This window comes from Manis javanica, chromosome 15 (assembly GCF_040802235.1).
Source record: "Manis javanica isolate MJ-LG chromosome 15, MJ_LKY, whole genome shotgun sequence".
NCBI lineage: Eukaryota > Metazoa > Chordata > Mammalia > Pholidota > Manidae > Manis > Manis javanica.
The window spans coordinates 31,221,696-31,241,279 of NC_133170.1; the positions used below are offsets into that span (position 1 = coordinate 31,221,696).

The following is a 19,584-nucleotide window of genomic DNA, read 5'->3' on the forward strand; positions in this document are numbered from 1 at the left end:
GTTGTGAGAAGGAAATTATATGGGAAAGTATGTAACACAGTGGCCAGCACATGATACATGTGAGTAGATAGTAAGTTCTTTTAGGTCTCTTCTAATTCTTTCTGCCAGTATTACTTCTGCAATATGAGATGATATTCCTCTAATATGAAGTCCTGAGAGGTAATATTTAGAGGGAGAAAAATTAGTTACAGAATGCCTATTACGTATTCCAGTATATGTAAATGTGAATACAGAGGCAGAAGTGAACCATTTGTTATATTAGGGAGGAGGCCATTACCCTACTTGATTTCATGACAGTGACTTTTTTTATGTTATGAGTGAATGAAAAAAATGAAAATGACTGTGAAACTAATATATGTATGTGCACACACACTAGAGCTGTTACAGTGCTTCACTGAGTAAAACAATCAGAAGCGAAGACTGATATGAACAATCCTTAGCCCATGTTGGTATGTTACCAGGCATGTATGGGCATGTATGTTGCAGTCTTGCATTGATAACGTGTGTGTGTACTGGATCTACTTACAAGCCACCATAATTTAGCTTCTGGGAAATTCCTCTAAAGGAAGAAATTCTCAATTAGTGATAACACTATTTACATAGGAGAAGAAATCAGCTTTTTTGAGCAAATACTTATTATTACTACAGTGTATTACTTCTATTTCTTACAAATTCACACCATTAATTTTTCCCTCCCAAATCATTTGTACCTCAAAAATCTCATAAACCTTTTCTTGTTCGGGATGTCATATTAGAAAAGATGACTGGAAAGTTTGTCCCCTTGATTTCAGTTGACATCCAGACTGCCTTGACGTAGGTCTCTGACTCCTTGAAGAGTTGAAGAAATCCTAAGCTTAAGTCCTTTTTCTTTTTTCCTTTATGCATTTTCTAAACTTTTGCACCCTGTACACTAATTTCCTTTTTTCGTTGCGTCACTTTGCTTGGGAATGCTTCAGGTCACCCTTGCCACTCTTTGGCACTTCAGATGGTCAGCAATTATAAAAGAGAAATTATTTATTGAAAAATAAATGTGCAGCTAGAAAAGTCCCTCCTCTTATATTTACTTACTAAGAGAATAGAAAGTGATTTTAGGTGATTGAAATTGACTTGATAAGATATTAATCTATTCTCTATACTTCCCTCTGAAACATTATAAGAATTCACATTCAGAAGCATATTCAAATACTGTAACTTATTCTACTTTTTTCCCTTTAAGTTTTTGGATGACCTTAGCTGATGAAGAAAAGATTTCTTAGCATGGCGTATGCAGCTGGTACGATACACATGACACCTGCTATATGATCCCTGTCCTGCCTTCCGCTGCCCTCCACGTGGTGGTAGTCCTTCATTCCCATTGCTATACAGTATTTAGTCTATGTACCACATTTATTTATCCATTCGACCATAGGTAGAAACTTGTTTTTTTTCCAGTTTGAAGATACTACAGATAGACCTCATAATATTTTATTTGCCCCTTACAGTCTTTTCCAATAGATTCTTTTCCAAAAGATTCTGAATTTATTAAGGCCATATTGTTTTTATCTTTATAACAGCTAGCACATCACAAGACGTATAAGTGTTTTTGAAAAGAATGGAGAGAGAGGAGAAGGGTTACTCTGAAGTTGTAATACAAATCAGACAATACCCATCGCCTTTCTCAGCAAAGTAATTTTTTTTAAAATCTGACCTATATTTCTCAGGCTTACTGCAGCTGTGTTCACTCTTAGGCCTTTTTAATGGAAAAGTGAACTCTCAGTAGCTCTTTAAAACTGTGGGGATTTATTAAGCTGCAATTTTTCCACATCTCTACTTAGTAAATTCTTCCACCATTTCTGTGACTGTTGAACACTTTTTTTTTTTCTCTAGAAACAGAATTGTCTACATTAAATCACTGGTCAAGTATTCATATATAAATTTGAGCCTTACTGTTGCTGAAAGAATACTAATGACTAATGGAATCAGACTTGTGCTTTTCCAAACCTTTTCATCTCAAGACTCCACTAGGAGTAAAATTAATCTTAGAATTAGCAGAAGAGAATCCATCTTGTGTAGAGTGTAATCTGAGAAGGTAAAGAATTATGAATTCCAATTTCTTGTTCTGACCCGAATTCCAATTTCTTGTTCTGACCCAATCATAAACTCAGTCATTTACTTAGTTTATCCGCAGTTTTCTTTACATTTTATTATTCAAGAAGTTATAGTGTTGTGATTGAAACCCCTCAGTTATTTTGTCTAGATTTAATATGCAGCTACACTGCTATTTTTCTAAAGGAGAAGTGAAAACAGAAAGGTAGCCCCTCAGACCAGTTATTCTAATAGGAAGAGCATTGATTAATGGGGTAGAAAATAAAAGTATGTTTTCATTTAATGCATTTGAGAAACAAGTACAGTCAACCCACATTATCTGTGGGTTCCTTATTTGCAAATTCACCTACTTGCTAAAATCTTTAACTCCAGAATCGACACTCATGTCACTTTCATGTCATTCACAGACAAGAGCAGGTTGACAGAACTTTTTGACTTGCCGTATATGCTCATCACCAGCTGAAGCTAAACAAAGTGATACTTTGCCTTCTTGTTTCAGGTCTCATGCTGTAAACAAGTGTCCTTTTCCACAGCCTGTTTAGGCCACATTTCACATATTCTGCACCAAGTGATGTCCAGTACTCACTCCTTAAGCATACAAAGGCTGTGATGTCCCTCATGGAGAAAATACATTTGTTAGTTAAGCTCCTCTCAGGCATAAGTTACAGTGCTGTTACCATGAGTAATAATATATATTTTAAAGATGCCTTTAAACAAAAACACACATAGAACAGAGCTATGTATTGATTGGTTGATGAAAATGTAGTAAGGACCTTGCAGGACCCAAGCCCATAATTCCCTTAGGAGCAGTAGCTCAGTATTTATGGATTCAATGTACACAGCTACTTTTTAAGAATGTAACAGGCACAAATCAGGAGCATTAACAGTACTTGCCTTTTACATCTGCTGTAATCAAGCTAGATTCATTCCTATTTTCTCAGTCTTTTTCCTTCAGCACTTATTACAAAATAATTGATCTTCATTTTGCTACTAACATAAGTGACTTTATCTCAAGTCAATTTCTTTTGCTACCTATTCTGATATGAGACACAGGTATCTCTTGTAGAAGTAGTAGTGGCCTGCTGTATGTATGCACAGTGGGACCTGATTGTTAGTGATGTTTTTATTTAATCAATTACACATTGAATTGTCAGTGTAAAAAATTCAGCTTCTGTTTTGAATTATCTCTTTTACTTTTGTATAATTTAAAGGAAAACTAGTTTCATTCCTAGAAACTTGAGACCTTTAAAGCTTGTTCTGTTCCTGATGAATGCTCTCTGTGGGCACTTCAAATAATGTCATTTGCCCACAGTTTTAGCTTATATAGTAGGAGAACATGCAGTTGCTTTAGAAGCCATTATAAATACTGGGAGTTCATATAATAAATGTTTCATATAATAAACAAATGTTTCTTGTCTTTTAACTCTTCCATAAGTTTATTGAATTCATTGTACCCAGCTACACAGTATAAAGTATTTCTCTCCTTTTATACTAATAAAATTACAGAATCATTTGCACATTAATAGCATATTCCTGGAAATAAGGATTACTTCCTTCCATACCATGTTCAGCAGTATCCTTTTAGAACCAATGATTAGAACATTTTCTGTATTTTAATGCTTTGAGAAGTAGTCAGTCATCCATGTCCAAGTTTGTAATAGGATACTGAATAAATGTCCTTGGGCTCATGTAGACATATACCTGAATTGATATCTACCTACCTGGTACAGTGGAGGACCTAGATCCCACAGTTAAAGTATTTGATATTTGAATTAGTCATATGCAGTGTTTAGAATTACGGAAATTTCTTATCTACACCTGGGGGAAAATACTTGACTGGAGATGCCACCTTTTCAATATGAAATTTCAGAATTTGTGTACTTACAAAAGTTAAGAAGCAAACTGTTATCTTTTTGATTGTCATTCTATATGAATGCTTTCTAGTGTTTGCTATCTTCTAATTACCTCCCCTTTTCTTAAAATTGTTTCCTCCCTTTGAATCTGTGATAACTCACTCTTAAATTTCTTGTCCTAAACTGTTGCTTTTAATCCTTTGTTAATGGCCTCTTACTGTTGAACTATCATTCTATATTTTAGTTATTTGATTGTAAATCTGCTTCTCCTACTTGAATTATTTATTTATCTTTATACCTCTCAATATCTAGCAAACATTAATTATTATATTGTAGATGCTTAATAAATATTGGTGGATGTGAGCTGTTTCCACTCCTTTAATTGTTGGTGTTCCCTTCCATCCTGACCTGGCTCATCTTCCATCTACAAGCTCACTCTGGGCACCTTTCCTCTCTTTATGCTAAGAGGTTATGTTGAAAAAGGGGAGCTCTGAAACTGGACTGCCTCAATTCAAATCCCAGCTCCATCAATTTCCAACCCTGTAAACTTGGCATACTTTAAATTGCTGTTTCAATTTTCTCATCTTTAAAGTGAAGGTAATAGAAACTCTATCCTATATTATAAAGATATAATGAATTAATGCATGTTTACTCTTAGAACAGTACCTGGCATATCAAAAACTCAATAAATGTTAGCTAACAATGTTGATTTTTTCCCCCTTTTTCAGCTTCATCTACTGTCTGTATCTTTGACTTCCAAACCTCTTTATACTGAAGTTTTCTGGATTTGTATTTCATATGATCATTTGGCATTTTTAACTCAGTGTCCTACAAGAATTTTAAACTCCTCCATTTCCAAAGCTTAACTCATTATTTCTACTAGCCTCCTATTTTACCTACCTTAAATAATGGTGCCAACTTCCATCCAATTCTCTAAACCTCAAAACCTTGATTCCTCCTGCTGCCTACCACTCCTCGCCCCTGCAGTTCATCCCTTTTCTGTTTGCACTGTGTTAGTCCAGACCCCTCATCATTCTCACATCTCAGCTATTGAATTTGCCTGCTGATCTCTCTGTCTTCAGGCTATTTTCACCTTCAAATTCAGACTTTGTTCTGCTTCTAAATATCTTTCCACTAAGTAAATAGGATAGTATATTTTCCAACTTAAAATTCCTTTAGTAACACCCCATCTTCTATAGGAGAAAGTCTAAAGTCCTTGTAGGGCCCTGGACAGTGTGGTCCTAGCCTATATTTCCTTCTTTTTTTACTTGTAATGGTGAGGCTTTATTTATACATTACCTTAAAGATTATACATTCTTGTGATTTCATTTTGCAGAAAATGGAAGCCTAGAAAAGTTAAGTGACTTATCCCAGCATACCCAGCTAGTTTATAGCATGAAACTGCAGAATTAGACTCCAGGTCTTTGATTTGGTTAAGGGCTTCTTTTTTTTTTTTCTTCATATATAAATTTTTTTATTAAGGTGTCATTGATGTACAATCTTATGGAGGTTTCACATGAGCAACATTGTGGTTACTACATTCACCCATATTGAGTCCCACACACACACACCCCTTTGCAGTCCCTGTCCATCAATGTAATAAGATGCTACAGAGTCCCTACTTGTCTTCTCTGTGCTATCCTGCCTTCCCTGTGACCCCCCTACATTATGTGTGCTGATTGTAATGCCCCTTATTTCCCTTCTCCCGCCCTCCCCCATCCCTTCCCTTTGGTAACCGCTAGTCCATTCTTGGAGTCTGTGAGTTTGCTGCTGTTTTGTTCCTTCAGTTTTGCTTTGTTGTTTTACTCCACAGATGAGTGAAATCATTTGGTACTTCTCTTTCCCCACCGGGCTTATTTCACTGAGCGTAATACCTTGTAGCTCCATCCATGTTGTTGAAAATGGTAGGATTTGTTTTTTTCTTATTCTAGCCTATATTTCCAAGTCCTTCTCCTACCATCTTTTCTCTCCTCCTCTCCTTCCCTGTCCCTTTGCACCGTACACACTGACATCCTAAACAAGGTGATTTTTGACCTCTTGGTTTGATGTTTTGCTGGAAATGGAGCCACTGCAGTATCAGTGAAGAAACAATGATATTGCTGATGACAAAAACATTACACTTTTCAGATTTACTAATTCACTTAAGAAAAATAATAGGTTATAAGAGAGGGGAAATAATACAAATGTAAATAAAACCGTGAATAGAGAAAGATGAGAACTGAAAATAGAGAAGATAGATTCAAAACTAATATAGTATCTAATAAAGTTGTTCATGAGATATTATGGAAGGTCAAAGGAAGAATCAGCTCGTTGGGACTCCAAGGTGAGTGGGGGAGATCACAGGCTGAGGAGTGATGGCCGAGTTGAATTTCAACGTTGAATAAGAGTTCTGCCAATAGAGAAGAGGAGGAAATACGTTCTGGGCTTGTCAGCATGGTGACCATGTGGACAGAGGGAGTGACTGGCAGAGGCCGACTGTCCTTCAAGGCAGAGGTGATCTTCTCTGCATGGATGAAAAAGGAAGAGTGTTGGAGGCTGGTCCTCAGTCTTCTCAGAAGCCCAGACATGTTTGGCAGCAGCAAGCAGCTCATTATAACTGGAATGATGAGGTTAAGGAAGGAAAGTTGCAAGCATACTCTGAAGATATTAATATATATGTCTTTCCACAGATTTTGTCATTTTCCCTATATTTTGAGCCTTTATACAAGATGTGACAATAACAAGTGTGTCTCTTAGGAGTATCACTCTGGCCACAGCATAGGAGTTAGATGAGGGGGTAAAGAGACTGCGCAGGAGAAACCATCAGGGGGCTGGTGCTGTGTGGCACAAGAAAGATGGAAGGGAAATGGCAGAAGGGGTGGTAAGCCTCTGATTAGCAAAACCATACAGAATTAAGGTTGCTGGCACCTTTGGGGCTATTGAAAGGCAATGTAGTTTTTTTTTTTTTTAAATAATGAACTTCAGAGTTAAATAGAGCTGGACCCAAAGCCTGGCTCTGCTGCCTGTACTGTAGGTGTGACTTGGGCACATTAGTCTCTGAGCCAAATGAAATGAGCATATTGATAGCTAATTGGCAAGGATGTTGTAACCACATGTGAAAATAAGTAAGGATGTGTGGCACGTAGTGTGCTTGTTGGTTTCCTTTCTTCCTTTCCATCCTCCTAGTTTGTATTTAAGGAAGTGTACTCAGGATGGCTAAATGGTTTGTGCACAGGCAATAGGACAGTTTAGTGGCAAAACTGGGACTAGATCTGCCCCTTTGAATGCCACTAGTCTTTCCATTATACCAAACAAAATCCATATTGATTTATTCTTACATACACAATTTTCAGTGGGGGGAAAAAAACTGTTGGTTCATTTTTTTTTTTTTTGCCATATTAATAAGGTCTAGCCCTTCTGAACATTTCTAAGAATTAAGCATTTGTTACACCAACCCCATTCCAGAAACATGGGTGTAGAGTTCAGGCATAAACATCTTCAGAAATGAAAATTCTACAATTATCAGCAGTTTCTTTTAGATTTTCCTTTACTCAACTGGTAGAATTTTCCAATTCTGAACTTTTTTCCTTGTTGAAGGCTGCTACCACTTGCCTCCATAGTCATTCGTGCATTTTGAGCATGCTTGCAATTTCTAAGCTTTCATTTCTAACTTGGTTTCCAGTTTGACAACCTCAAGTTTGTCCATTTTAGAACAGCCGAACTAGCCTTAATTTTGCCTGATTAACTCAATTATCTGCCTTCCTTTTCCAAATCTGACTTTCCTTAGTTTTGCTGATTAAAAATTAATGAATTTGAACCATAATACTCTTAGAAGAAAACATAGGCAAAAACCTCTAGAATATAAACATGAGAAACTTTTTCCTGAACACAACTCCTTGGGCAAGGGAAACAAAATAAAAAATGAACAAATGGGACTACATCATGCTAAAAAGCTGCTGTACAGCAAAGTTTATCATCAGCAGAACAAAAAGGCATCCTACAGTATGGGAGACTATATTTGTAAATGACATATCCGACAAGGGGTTAACATCCAAAATAGATAAAGAACTCACATGCCTCAACATCCAAAAAGCAAATAACCCTACTAAAAAATGGGTGGAGGATATGAACAGACACTTCTCCAAAGAAGAAATTCAGATGGCCAACAGGCACATGAAAAGATGCTTTACATCGCTAATTATCAGGGAAATGCAAATTAAAACCACAATAAGATATCACCTCACACCAGTTAGGATGGCCAACATAGAAAAGACTAGGAGCAACAAATGCTGGCAAGGATGCGGAGAAAGGGTAACCCTCCTACACTGCTGGTGGGAATGTAAACTAGTTCAACCATTGTGGAAAGCAGTATGGAGGGTCCTCAAAAAACTCAAAATAGAAATACCATTTGATCCAGGAATTCCCCTCCTAGGAATTTACTCTAAGAATGCAGGATTCCAGTTTGAAAAAGACAGATGCACCCCTATGTTTATAGCAGCCCTATTTAGAATAGCCAAGAAATGGAAGCAACTTAAGTGTCCATCAGTAGATAAATGGATAAAGAAGAGGTGGTACATATACACAATGGAATATTGCTCAGCCATAAGAAGAAAACAAATCCTACCATTTGCAGCAATATGGATGGAGCTAGAGAATATCATGCTCAGTGAAATAAGCCAGGCAGAGAAAGACACGTACCATATGATTTCACTCATCTGTGGAGCATATGAACAAAGCAAAAACTGAAGGAAGAAAACAGCAGCAGACTCACAGAACCCAAGAATGGACAAACAGTTGCCAGAGGGAAAGGGACTGGGGGTGGGTGGGAAGGGAGGGAGAAGAGGTCATGGGGAAGGCAGTATAGCACAGAGAAGACAAGTAGTGACTCTACAGCATCTTTCTACGCTGATGGACAGAGACGATAATGGGGTATGTGGTGGGGACTTGATAATGGGGGATGGGAATCTAGTAACCACAATGTTGCTCATGTGATTGTTTATTAATAATACCAAAATAAAAAAAATTAATGAGTTTGTATGTATGCCTTGACAGTGATTTGACTAAAAAATTAAAAATAAAACTAGTCTAGAAATTGAGAAACCTACTATCTTCCATCTGTCTTCTTGTTGCTAGACTTCTACAGTAGGAAAAACATTTGTAAAGTAATCTTATATTTTAAAAAATAGAGCCGAGGTTGATGTATAGTATATATTTTGTGAAGAATATAAATAATCAGCTTTTGACAAATAGTGTTGGAATAAGTGTGTAGTGTCTGAAACCTTAATAGTTCTACTTTTAACACAGTTACATGATGACTTGATGGTAGAAAAACGAAAGCTTACAACCAGAAGTATCACATTATATAGTCACTCGCAGTGTGTTCTGCCCTCACTTTGGGTGTTAGTTTTCCCTCCAGCCCAGGTAAGATACAAGGTAAAAATAACAACTCCTGAAGTTGTTACATATTGTAACTTTTCAAAGCACTTTTATATACATGTAGTGTATACATAAATAAATAAAATTATACTTTGGTGTAAGGAAATGTCAATGTCTATGATTCTTTTACTGCCACCCCATTTGAAAAAGACTTCAAAGCTTATTCATGCATATGGGAAGCATTGGGGCTCAAATGCTACGTTTGTATGAGAAAAACACAATAGTAGAATACATTCTCTTAGGTTTTATATTTAAAATCTGTTTTCTCATTATTCTTTAAATATATTTTCTCTCAAAGTGTGGACAGAAAGTGTAGCAAATTAGGTGCAAGAGAATTAACTGTGGCCATATCTTACTCAGGGAAAAATTAAAGACTTGAACCACATTCCAAAACAGGAAAGATGTTGGGGAAATGTTTTGCTTAGAAGGAATGATTGCTTTCTGTTTTTGTATTCTCTTAAGAAAACAGCAAAAAAACCAAAAACAAAAACCCGTATTTCTTGCTTTAAATGTGCAACGTGAAACTACTTATCTTGAGACCTATTGTGTTAGCCGTTTTTACTCCCAGAATACTTCACCCCTTTTAACAAATTTCACCTCCACTGTTTTACCTGTCAGATCTGAGCCCATGTTATTAGCATTATATCAAAGGTGGGTCCATGATTTTGTCTCCCCCGAACTCACATCCTCACTTTGTTGCTCTTAGTCCTGACACTAGGTTGGGTATTTGAGTGGTGCCCATTTAATGGCATATCTAGTGTTAGTAACTTCCTATTCTGAGTAGAGTTAATTGATCTAAAAAATTAAAATGTATAAATGGGTATAGTAGGTTTTAAAAGTATCCATCTGTTAAGGATTTGCTTTTGTTTTACAGAAGTCAGAAAGTCCAGGAGTTAGTGAGTGTCTTAGTCTTCCCTCACCATTGGCAGCTGACAGACATACTGATGAGGTGATACTGAACTCAAAAGTCTGCCTACAGGCTGAGTGGGGAAGGAACCCAGACTGCAGGCATGCCTCACCCTGGAGTCAGCCAAGATTTTTACTTTTTAATAGAATACATTTCAAGGAAGTTAACAGGTAGACTCCCCTGGATACTTCTCAGAAGTGTAACTGTGACTCATGGTTACCAAAAAAGAATATATGTTATATTACTCTTAACATAGCAAGTCAGAGGGCTTAGTCTCGGTTCCTGTGGGGTAATTCAGTCAGAGCAGAAGCCCTGAAAGTAGGGCTGGGATACAAAGCTCATGTGTGCATGTGCATGTGTGTATGATAGTTGCAGATAATTAATTGTGGCCATGGCTAATTTTAGTGGGGGGTGGGGATTGAAAATAAACCTTCCATTAAAAAATTAGCTGATATGGACAGTATGCCAAATTAGACATTCAAGAATTATTAGCTACTCCTGTTTTTTTTTTATTTCTGGACATGTTTTCTAACAATCTCAGTAGAAAACAATGTTAGTGTTTAAAGCAAGTTTTTCACTTTTGTTTAGGCAAGAATGTCTCATTATTCTAAATTCAGTTTATACTTCCACTGACCATTTTCTTCAAGTCACCCAGCAATGAAGTATCACTTTCTCATTCATCCGTCCCCACCTTTCATTATGCATCCCTACCGGCAGCAGCCCCAACTTGTGGTCCACACAACAGACCAATGTAAGGTGACTGTGCAAAATGTTTTTTGATCAGGTAGTATGCACTACACATGGAATAGTGGGCCTTGAAAGTCTCTAAAAAAAAGTCAGTTATATGTAGTAAAATTTTTAATATTTTGTAATATATGATACCCTCTATATTACTAATTTTTTTTATAAACACTCTTGTAACCAAAATCTACCTCAGAATAACAGAACCTTCAGTGATGAGTTGGAGTGTCACCTTCTACTAGATAAGAAGAGCTGTATGCTTTTACTTTTACTTTGGCAACTAGTTTGTTTCCTGTGATTTTTTTAATAAGCTACTCAAATGAAAGTATAGGATAATTTTTAAATTTCTGGTAGTCTGTACCTGAAGTAATAACATTCTGTGTGATATCAGCATTCAAGACATGGGGTATTTTTTTTTTTTGCTATGGAAAATTTTAAACATAAAGAACAAATAGAAAATGAAACCTCTGTATATACCTCCATTCATCCTCAACAGTTATCAACTTATGGCTAATTTTATTTTATCTATATTCTCACTTCCCCAATTCTGTTTATTTTGAAGCAAATTATAGATATCATATCTCATCTATCTTTCAGTAGATATTTCTATAATGTGAAAATTATTTTTTAAAGCAACAGTACCATTATTGCAGCTATAAAAAAAATTAACAATAATTCTTTATTATCATCAAAGTTAGTGTTAAAGTTTCCCAGATTGTTTCTTAAATGGTTTGTACTTTGGGTTATTTATAGTGTGTTACACTCAGCATCCAAATCAATCCATATAATGCAGTTGGTTTCTTTGTCTCTTAAATCTATTTTAAGTTCCTTTTCCATCTCTTTCACTCCTCTCATTATATTCGTTGAAAAAGCAAGTCCTTAGCAGCCTGATTTTGCTAATTACATCACTATGGAGAAATTTAACATATACTTCCATTAATAATATTTTTTATAAACTGATTCATAGATTTACAGGGTTTTCAGATTAAATAGTTTTCAGTAAGCATTGTAATATTTAAATTTAGAGATATAGGTCAGAATTTGAGTTAAAATCTCTACCATTATTAGCTATAAGAATTTGAAAGAGCCAATCAGCTTATCTGTATCTTTCATATCCCTGAAATGGGAATGATAGTACCTACCTTGTTGAGTTGTGAAAACTGAATTATTACCATTGTTAGTTGTGGTTATGGCAGACATCATAGGAATCAAAAGATTATTAGTGGGTTGAAATTAGTCTGCTGATTTCAAGAAGTATTTGACAGACAAATGTCTTACTATATAATGAAAATTTGTCTTTTTGGTATTCAGAAGAAGCTCTTCAGCTTTCCCTTTTCAGTTTAAAGTAGAGCGTGAACTTTGGGAAGTTTTGAAAAATTACCTTATTATTATCTTATTGTCTTTAATTACCTTATTGTCTTTAATCTACAGTAGTGGTCCAGCAGTTTAGGAAGATAAGGAAGAAACAGACAAGCACATTTTTACAAAAAAAACATTATGAATGAAAGCAGTTTGTATCAGTGTTCTAGGAGTCTGCATTGATGCATATTGCCAAACTGTCAGGGCCTTTCTTGTTTAGCTTCCCTTGATAAATTTCAAGGAACCCCTAGTGTGCTGTTTTTAACTAGATTACAGGTTGAAAAAATGCCAAGTAATTGTGTGTCCAGAGGTTTGGGCAGAGTTGTTGATCTTGTCCAGTAACCATTGAATTTGACTTTGTTTCTTGTTCTATTTGCCCCGCATTTTCTCTGCTGTAAGAAAATAACTCTCAGTAGCGAAGACAAGTAATTCAATTGTTAAGCATATAAATGAGGGCGTGTTTCATGAAACTCTGTATATTTAATACTAGAAGTACAAAACTGGAGAAGACTATTAAGTAAAGGGAATATTATACATATTTTAATTTTCTTCAATTCCATTTGCTCTTAAGATTAGATTTTTAAGGATTGAAAATTCTTATAGTTGACCATACCAACCACTTAATCCTCTTTCTTGAGGGAAAAAAATAAGTAAAAATGTGTGGGCATGAAGAATAATGAGAACATCAGTTTGACTCAGCATTTCCTCTTTCATGAATATAGGCTAGCTTTTCATCTCTTTCAGAACGCAAGGTAGGGAGCAGTCTGTCCACTTATTCTTCCTCACTTGAATGTACATGCTTGCCTCTTTAGTTATGTCTTATTTCTTTACTTTCTCATTAATTGTTACCATAATATACAGTTACTTCAATTTGATACTTGCTTAGATTTCATAATATGCAAACTCACACTGAAGTTAAATAAACCTGCTTGTGATGTGAAACCATCAGTCTTCTAATTTGGTATTCATGGTTCAAAAACTTCACATTCTTTTGGAGAAAATGAGCCAAAGTGTGGTATCAGTAGTCATAAAATTCATTTTGATGTCTTTCCCGTAAGAATGCCATAATCTTTTATATTATAAAATCTGAATCCTCATCTTATGGAAGTAAGGTAGAAAAATCCTCTCTATACTGATTTGCAATCTATGGCCAAGTCGAACAAGGTTAGAAGCAAGACATTTTACTCAAAGCCTGTTAGTTGAAAAGGGGTAAATCAGAGTCTGGCCTAGCAGTCCTTGACCTGGCAGACTAAATTGGATAACTAACTTCATTAAGTCCCATTATTCCACCTAAATTGCCTGATCATCAGGTGTTAACGTCTAGTCAACCTTGGGATAGTCCTGAATCTATAAGCCAGAGGGTATTCATAACAAGATCACCTTAATACTGTGCCTTTGAGGCAGAAAAGCAATTAATCTGTGTCCAGAAACATTGCAAATAAGTTTTGATCCTGTGTGATAGTACTGTTTCCATATTGAAGTTTGTTAAAAACATGATTTATCAAAGCCAGAAATATTATTTACAAGAAGAACTTACGGAAGAGTGTGCCATAATTCTTTTGTTTGAAAGGTGATGCTTTAAAAATAGAGAAAAAAAACTCTCACTTGAGTTGTAATAGGAACTGCCTATATGGACAAAGGTTAAAATTAAGTGATTTTTTTGTTTGTTTCCTGTTTATGAATAGTTCATAGGGTAATTTCTTCAGTCATTTAGAAATTCATTATTTCTCCCTCATGGAAACATTAGAGATGGCCAACAGAAAGTATGACTTTCTGTTTTTACATGCCTTTCTCCAAAGTAGTGTGACACCGTCACAGTACTCCAGGCTCAATTTTAGATAGTCCTTTACTGTGCTATTTTTAAAAAATCATTTCTGAAGTCTGTGGATGATACATAGTAAGTTGACCAACTACATTCTAGAAGCAAAATATTACAGTTGGTAATGAATGCTCAGCACCTAGCATGTTAACTCATCTCTCTTTAGTGGTCCATGCATGCTGGTGATTTTGTTTATTTAACTCTCTTTATATCTAATGTTGGAAATCAATACAACTTAAAATTATTTCATATCCTATCTTAATGCTCTGATTTTAGTTGTAAATCTTGTGTCCTAAGTTCACTAATTCCTACATTAATTCAAATTTATAACGCCTTTATAAGGGCCGGTTACTTTGGAGAAGGAAAGTATAAGACATTTCAAGACTGCTTTTCATGTCTTTGGGACCCATTCATTTAGAGTCATTTCTCATATCTTTATGTTCTAACAGTGAAGTTCTGATAGGTTTTAGCAGAATAAATATATAGTTACGTAAGTGTTTTAGTTACTTAGTAGCATTTAGAGCTCTTTTACCCTAAAGGTTACATTGCATTAAGAATAGCCAGTCCCCACATAAATCCTTATATAGAAAGTTCTCCACATTTCTTGAGGATTGATCTTTGGTTCTTTTAATTACTTACCTTGGTTTTCTTCCTACTAGTTTGGCTCCTTTTTCTTTCTCTTAGGTGACATGCCCCTCAAGTCCATTTTCACCCTCTCTTCTTCCCCTTCTGTATTTCTGTCTCTTACATTTTTCCCCAAGTAATTTTAACTGTTTAATGGCTTCAATGACCATCATAAGTGCTGATGAATTGTAAGTACAACTAGATACACATATGCTGTTTACTGTAGCCCATTGTCGGGCAGCTGTGTCTGGGGAGGTCTCTCCCTGTGCACCCGGTGAAACCTCAACCTGGATGGGGGAGGGTTCTTGACTCTGATCGAGAAAGAATTCTCAAACGGGTCAGATGAGTGTAGGTAAAGAAGAAATTCATTAAAGTGAGAGTAGCAGTATATGCCAGCAGTCCATGCTGACAGCAGAGGGAGGAAGGGAAAGCTCATTGAACTCCTGCTCAGCAAAGGGCAGATTCCTTGCCAACTCCTGAAGCCATGGTGGCTTCCAGTATCTGCTTGAATCTGCATGGTGTGGGTGCTAAGTGCCTACCACCCCAGGACTCAGGGGAGCCACAGAGCACTAGATGGAGTGAGACTATGTTCTGAGAACTTCACAAATGCAAAGAAAGGAGATTTTCGGGCAGGTCACTTAAGAGTATGACAGTATAGGTGCAGTCCTGTCTAGGCACTCAGGTGATGGGAACTTGCAAACCCAAATCAGAGCTCAGTAGTTCTTCCCTACTTGTCCAGAGTAGAATAGAGACAGAGTGAAGACTTGTGCTTAAATCTAGAAAATAGAATGAAATAGCAAATTAACAAAGACACTTAACCCCTGAAAGCCCAGAGACAAAATGTAGTAAGTTGAGCATTGTCTTTATTTAAGGCAATGTACACACTTGAAGAAGGGAGTGCAGGCAACCTCAGAGAGGAGGCACACTTAAAGCTTAGGATTCGGTCTTTTAAGGCTTTCAAGAATGGGACAAAGGGCAGGGTGAGAGGGGCAAAGGCTTGACCTGTGGTCTTCTGATGTCTGTTTCCAGTGAGAGACATTATGTCACCATCCATCCATAGTCTGTCCTCAGATATTCTGTAAGATAAACTTAACCAAGGGATTTATTGATGCTGTTCCCCAAGACAATGGTGACCCTCAAGCAGTGGAAACATACCATTTAGGACTGCTTGCCCTGCCCTCAGATAGGGTCCAGTTGTTGGCTAATTACCATAAATGCTAGGAATCTTACTTCCTAACTCCCTCGTTTTTAAAATAGAATCTTGGCCTTAAGATGGAGTCCTCCTGTTATGACTATAGTGTTTATATCTCAGGCTTTTTCATCATAGGCAGGAAAAATTAATCATGATGCTTGTCCTATGTCCCTGTGCTACCTCACCATATTTGTCTTCCAAGCCTTGGACTGCTGTGCCAGCTGCCAGCAGTAAATGACCTCTTGAACATTCCAACAATCTCAGCATGTCTAAAATTATGCTCATCCTTTTCTTTCACAAAAACGTTCTTCCTCCAGTATTTACAACATCAATAAATGTAACCCATTCACTCAGTTCAAGGCAGAAGCTAGTAAATAATACCTAACTACTTACTTTCTCTTACCACCCACAGCTTTCAATCATATATTTTTTTGATTCAACCTTTGAATTATGTCTTCATTTTGTTCCTCTCCACACAGAAATGTTTCTAATATTTACCACTTTTGTTTTCATCTTAATTGACCCACTAACTAGTTTTGTCCTTTACTAATCATTTTCCTCCATTTCTTCCAGTTTAATACTTTTGAGAACATGTCATGTCATTTCCCCTGAAAATTTTCCAAAGGCTACTTATTCATTGCTTTCAAGATAAAATTCCGGTTCCTTAGCATGTTATTCAAGATTCTTCTTAATCAGGCCGCTCCCCTTTGTTGTCCACTCCCTGGCCCTTAGTACCTCACTTCATCTCTGTGTCTTCCTTTCTGCCCAATCCTCTGTTTTCTTTCCTTTTTCTTTCTTCCTCCTCTGCCTTCTCTGTCAATTTAATATCACAGTATGAAGTAGCACCACTTTTTCTGAGTTTGAGCTGAACTTCTCTTATTGCTCATCATTTTCTACCATGAAGAGAAATTATCTGTGCACACATTTTCTTTGCTAAAATTCTAAGTGTCTCAAGGAGCTGTTTTGCTTCCTGGCAATATAACTGTGCATAATCAGTCTCTGTTCTCAAGGAAGAAGGGAAAACTTTTTTATTCTTGGAACTCCTTAAAGTTCATTTGATAAGCAAATAAGTGTCTATTTAAAAGTTTTTTTTAATCTTAGAGAAAAATTGTGTTTTTCCTCAATTCTTCAATATAGGTTCATCTAATATCTCAAAATAATTTTATAACACCCTAAAACAAATCACCCACACATCACACAACTATTTAGTAACCTAATATAAATGAAATCCTATTTGGTATGCAAAAAGATGCAATAAATACAATAATAATAATAATAAAGTGTTACGTTGTTTTACATTTTCCAAGTATATATTGTGTTAATCTAACTTATGAAAGCCTCACGGCAGTCTGTGAGAGAGCTGCCTTGAGTATAATTCTTAAATAGTTCAGAAAACTGAGGCTATAGTAAAGTAAGTAATTTTGTCACTTACACTAATAAATGGAAAGGAACAGATCTGAAACCTTGGTTTCCTTTTGCCACCAAATGCTACTCTTCTAAATCTTACCTAGATGAGGAACGGGGAAAATGTGAATAACTAAGAAAGGTGATGTTAAAGTAATTCAGGGAAGAGATAATGAATTAGGATATGTTGGAGGTGGAGGATGAAGAAAATTTTAGGAAGAATGAACCAAGATTTAATTACGAAGGGATGTGTGGAGCTTGAAGGAAAGGGAGGAGGCAACAGTGATTGAAGCTAAAAGCTCCCCAGGCTTCTGATCTCAAATTTCCATTAAGTTTGGTTTCTCCTTTAAAGAAATTCTGGAGAATAATGTAACAATTCCCAATGGAAGCAGTCTATGACAGCTGAGAAGGGGATGTGTGAATCCTAGAGCCAGCAGCAATGGACTTGATGCTGAGGTTTTGAGCAGCATCCTTTGTTTTGAATGAGAATCAAAATCCTCTACTATGTAACTAGGAACAGCAACTTCACTTTTATAGGACCAACATTTTTGTTTTTGTTTTCATGGTGAAAAACTGAATAGTACAGAAAGACTTACAAGGAAAAGCAGCAATATCACCTTTTCTGTCTCCAGTTCCACCTCCTAGAACTATTTTTTCTTTTTGGTTTTTACATCACTCTACACTTGAGACTCTTACGGTTATTTCTTCCTTATATCTTGCTATAAAATGTTAAGATTTAGCTCACTTAACCTGCTGCCTACCTTCCCTCACTCTCCCAATTTTGTACTGATATCATCATTATTTTAGTGCTCCTGCTTGTTACCCGTGTGACTTTACATCAAACACTTAAAACTCTGACTCTGTCAACCTCTCATAGGCTCTCTTTGACAAGCCACTATGTAAAATAAGGTTATCAGTACCTCTTCTATTCCCTCTACTTCTCTTTTCTCTAGCCTTTAGCTCCTAAATTCTGACAGATGAACTTCTGTTTCTTTTCATTTTTATATAAGACAGCAATGCTTTAAAGTTGAAGAATAATCTTTTTCTTCTGTTTTTGAAAATTATCAAAAATTATCTCTTCAAACATTATTCTCCCATTCTCTCTAGAGTTCTTTTCTTCTGCAGCTCCTCTAACAGATTTATACCAGAGTCTTTCAGTCTTCCATTTCTCTTAATTCCTCAGGTCTGTTTTTATCTGTCTCTCTAATATGTGATCTGGGTGAATTCCTAATGTCTTCCAATTCATTGATTCCATCTTCAACTATGTCCAGTGATAAGTCTCCTACTTATTTAGTTTTGTTTCTAATTTCAATAACCTGGTTGTTAAATTTTTTAGTGAAGTACACTCTACCTATAGATATATACTATCTGTTCAGTTCACTACATTTTCACAGATTGAAAAGCTTGTGTAACCCAACCCAAGATCAAGAAACAGAATATTATCAGTATTCCAGAAGCCATCTTTGTGCTCCCCTCCAATAAGTAACACCCGCCTTGAGTCACTAACATTCTCACTTCTGAAAGCATGTATTAATTTTACCTATTTTTTATCATCTATAAATGGAATTATAAAGTAAATACTCTTTTGTATCTGGGTTCTTTCACTCTACATTTTTATTCAGGTCATTACATGTAGTTCTTCATTCTTTCCATCTCATGTGACATAACATTACATTGTGTGACTGTACTACTTATTTATCTAGCAATTATCTATCTAATAATTTATTCAGTGTTGGTGGAGACAGATTATTTAGTTTGGTGCACTTGAAAATAGTAGTACCATGACATTTCAATATAATAGTAGTTCCTGACCCAGGATGATGATTAAGCTTTCACAAAGATCCAGTCACAGAATCAGCAAATATCTTGGTTCTTTTTATGTTCTTGAGGCTGTTCTTCTTTATTCTTTGTGCCCTAATTCTGGAGAGCCATTGACAGTTGAGAAGGGTGAGGGAAAGGAATTTTGGCTTCTAGTTTTAAGTAATGAGCCTGTATCTTCTATAAAGCGCTTTTAGGCCATGTCATCCAGGAGGAGTCAAATTCCTAACTACCGCAGCCTGTTCCCTGATCCAGATTCCTGTCAGACTATGGCTTCAGCCCTACATATCACTTTGTACTTCTGTTCCATTTCTGGGCCACACATATGTTTAAGTTGTATTCAAGCCCAACTGTGGTTTTTTAGATC

The 19,584-nt window shown here is 36.1% G+C and overlaps 1 protein-coding gene across 14 annotated transcripts in view; it reads left to right on the forward strand.

Moving 5' to 3' along the window:
* Positions 1-19,584, forward strand: part of ERC1 (ELKS/RAB6-interacting/CAST family member 1) — a 724,558-nt gene that overhangs the window by 470,844 nt on the left and 234,130 nt on the right. Inside the window, exon 16 of one of the 14 annotated variants that reach the window (XM_073222509.1) lies at positions 1,217-8,722. The exons of the other annotated variants lie outside the window; for them this stretch is intronic. Coding sequence (XP_073078610.1) covers positions 1,217-1,256 — 40 coding nt within the window. The 3' untranslated portion in view covers positions 1,257-8,722. Of the gene's footprint in view, positions 1-1,216; positions 8,723-19,584 lie in introns of those variants that run through there. 14 annotated transcript variants of the gene reach the window in all.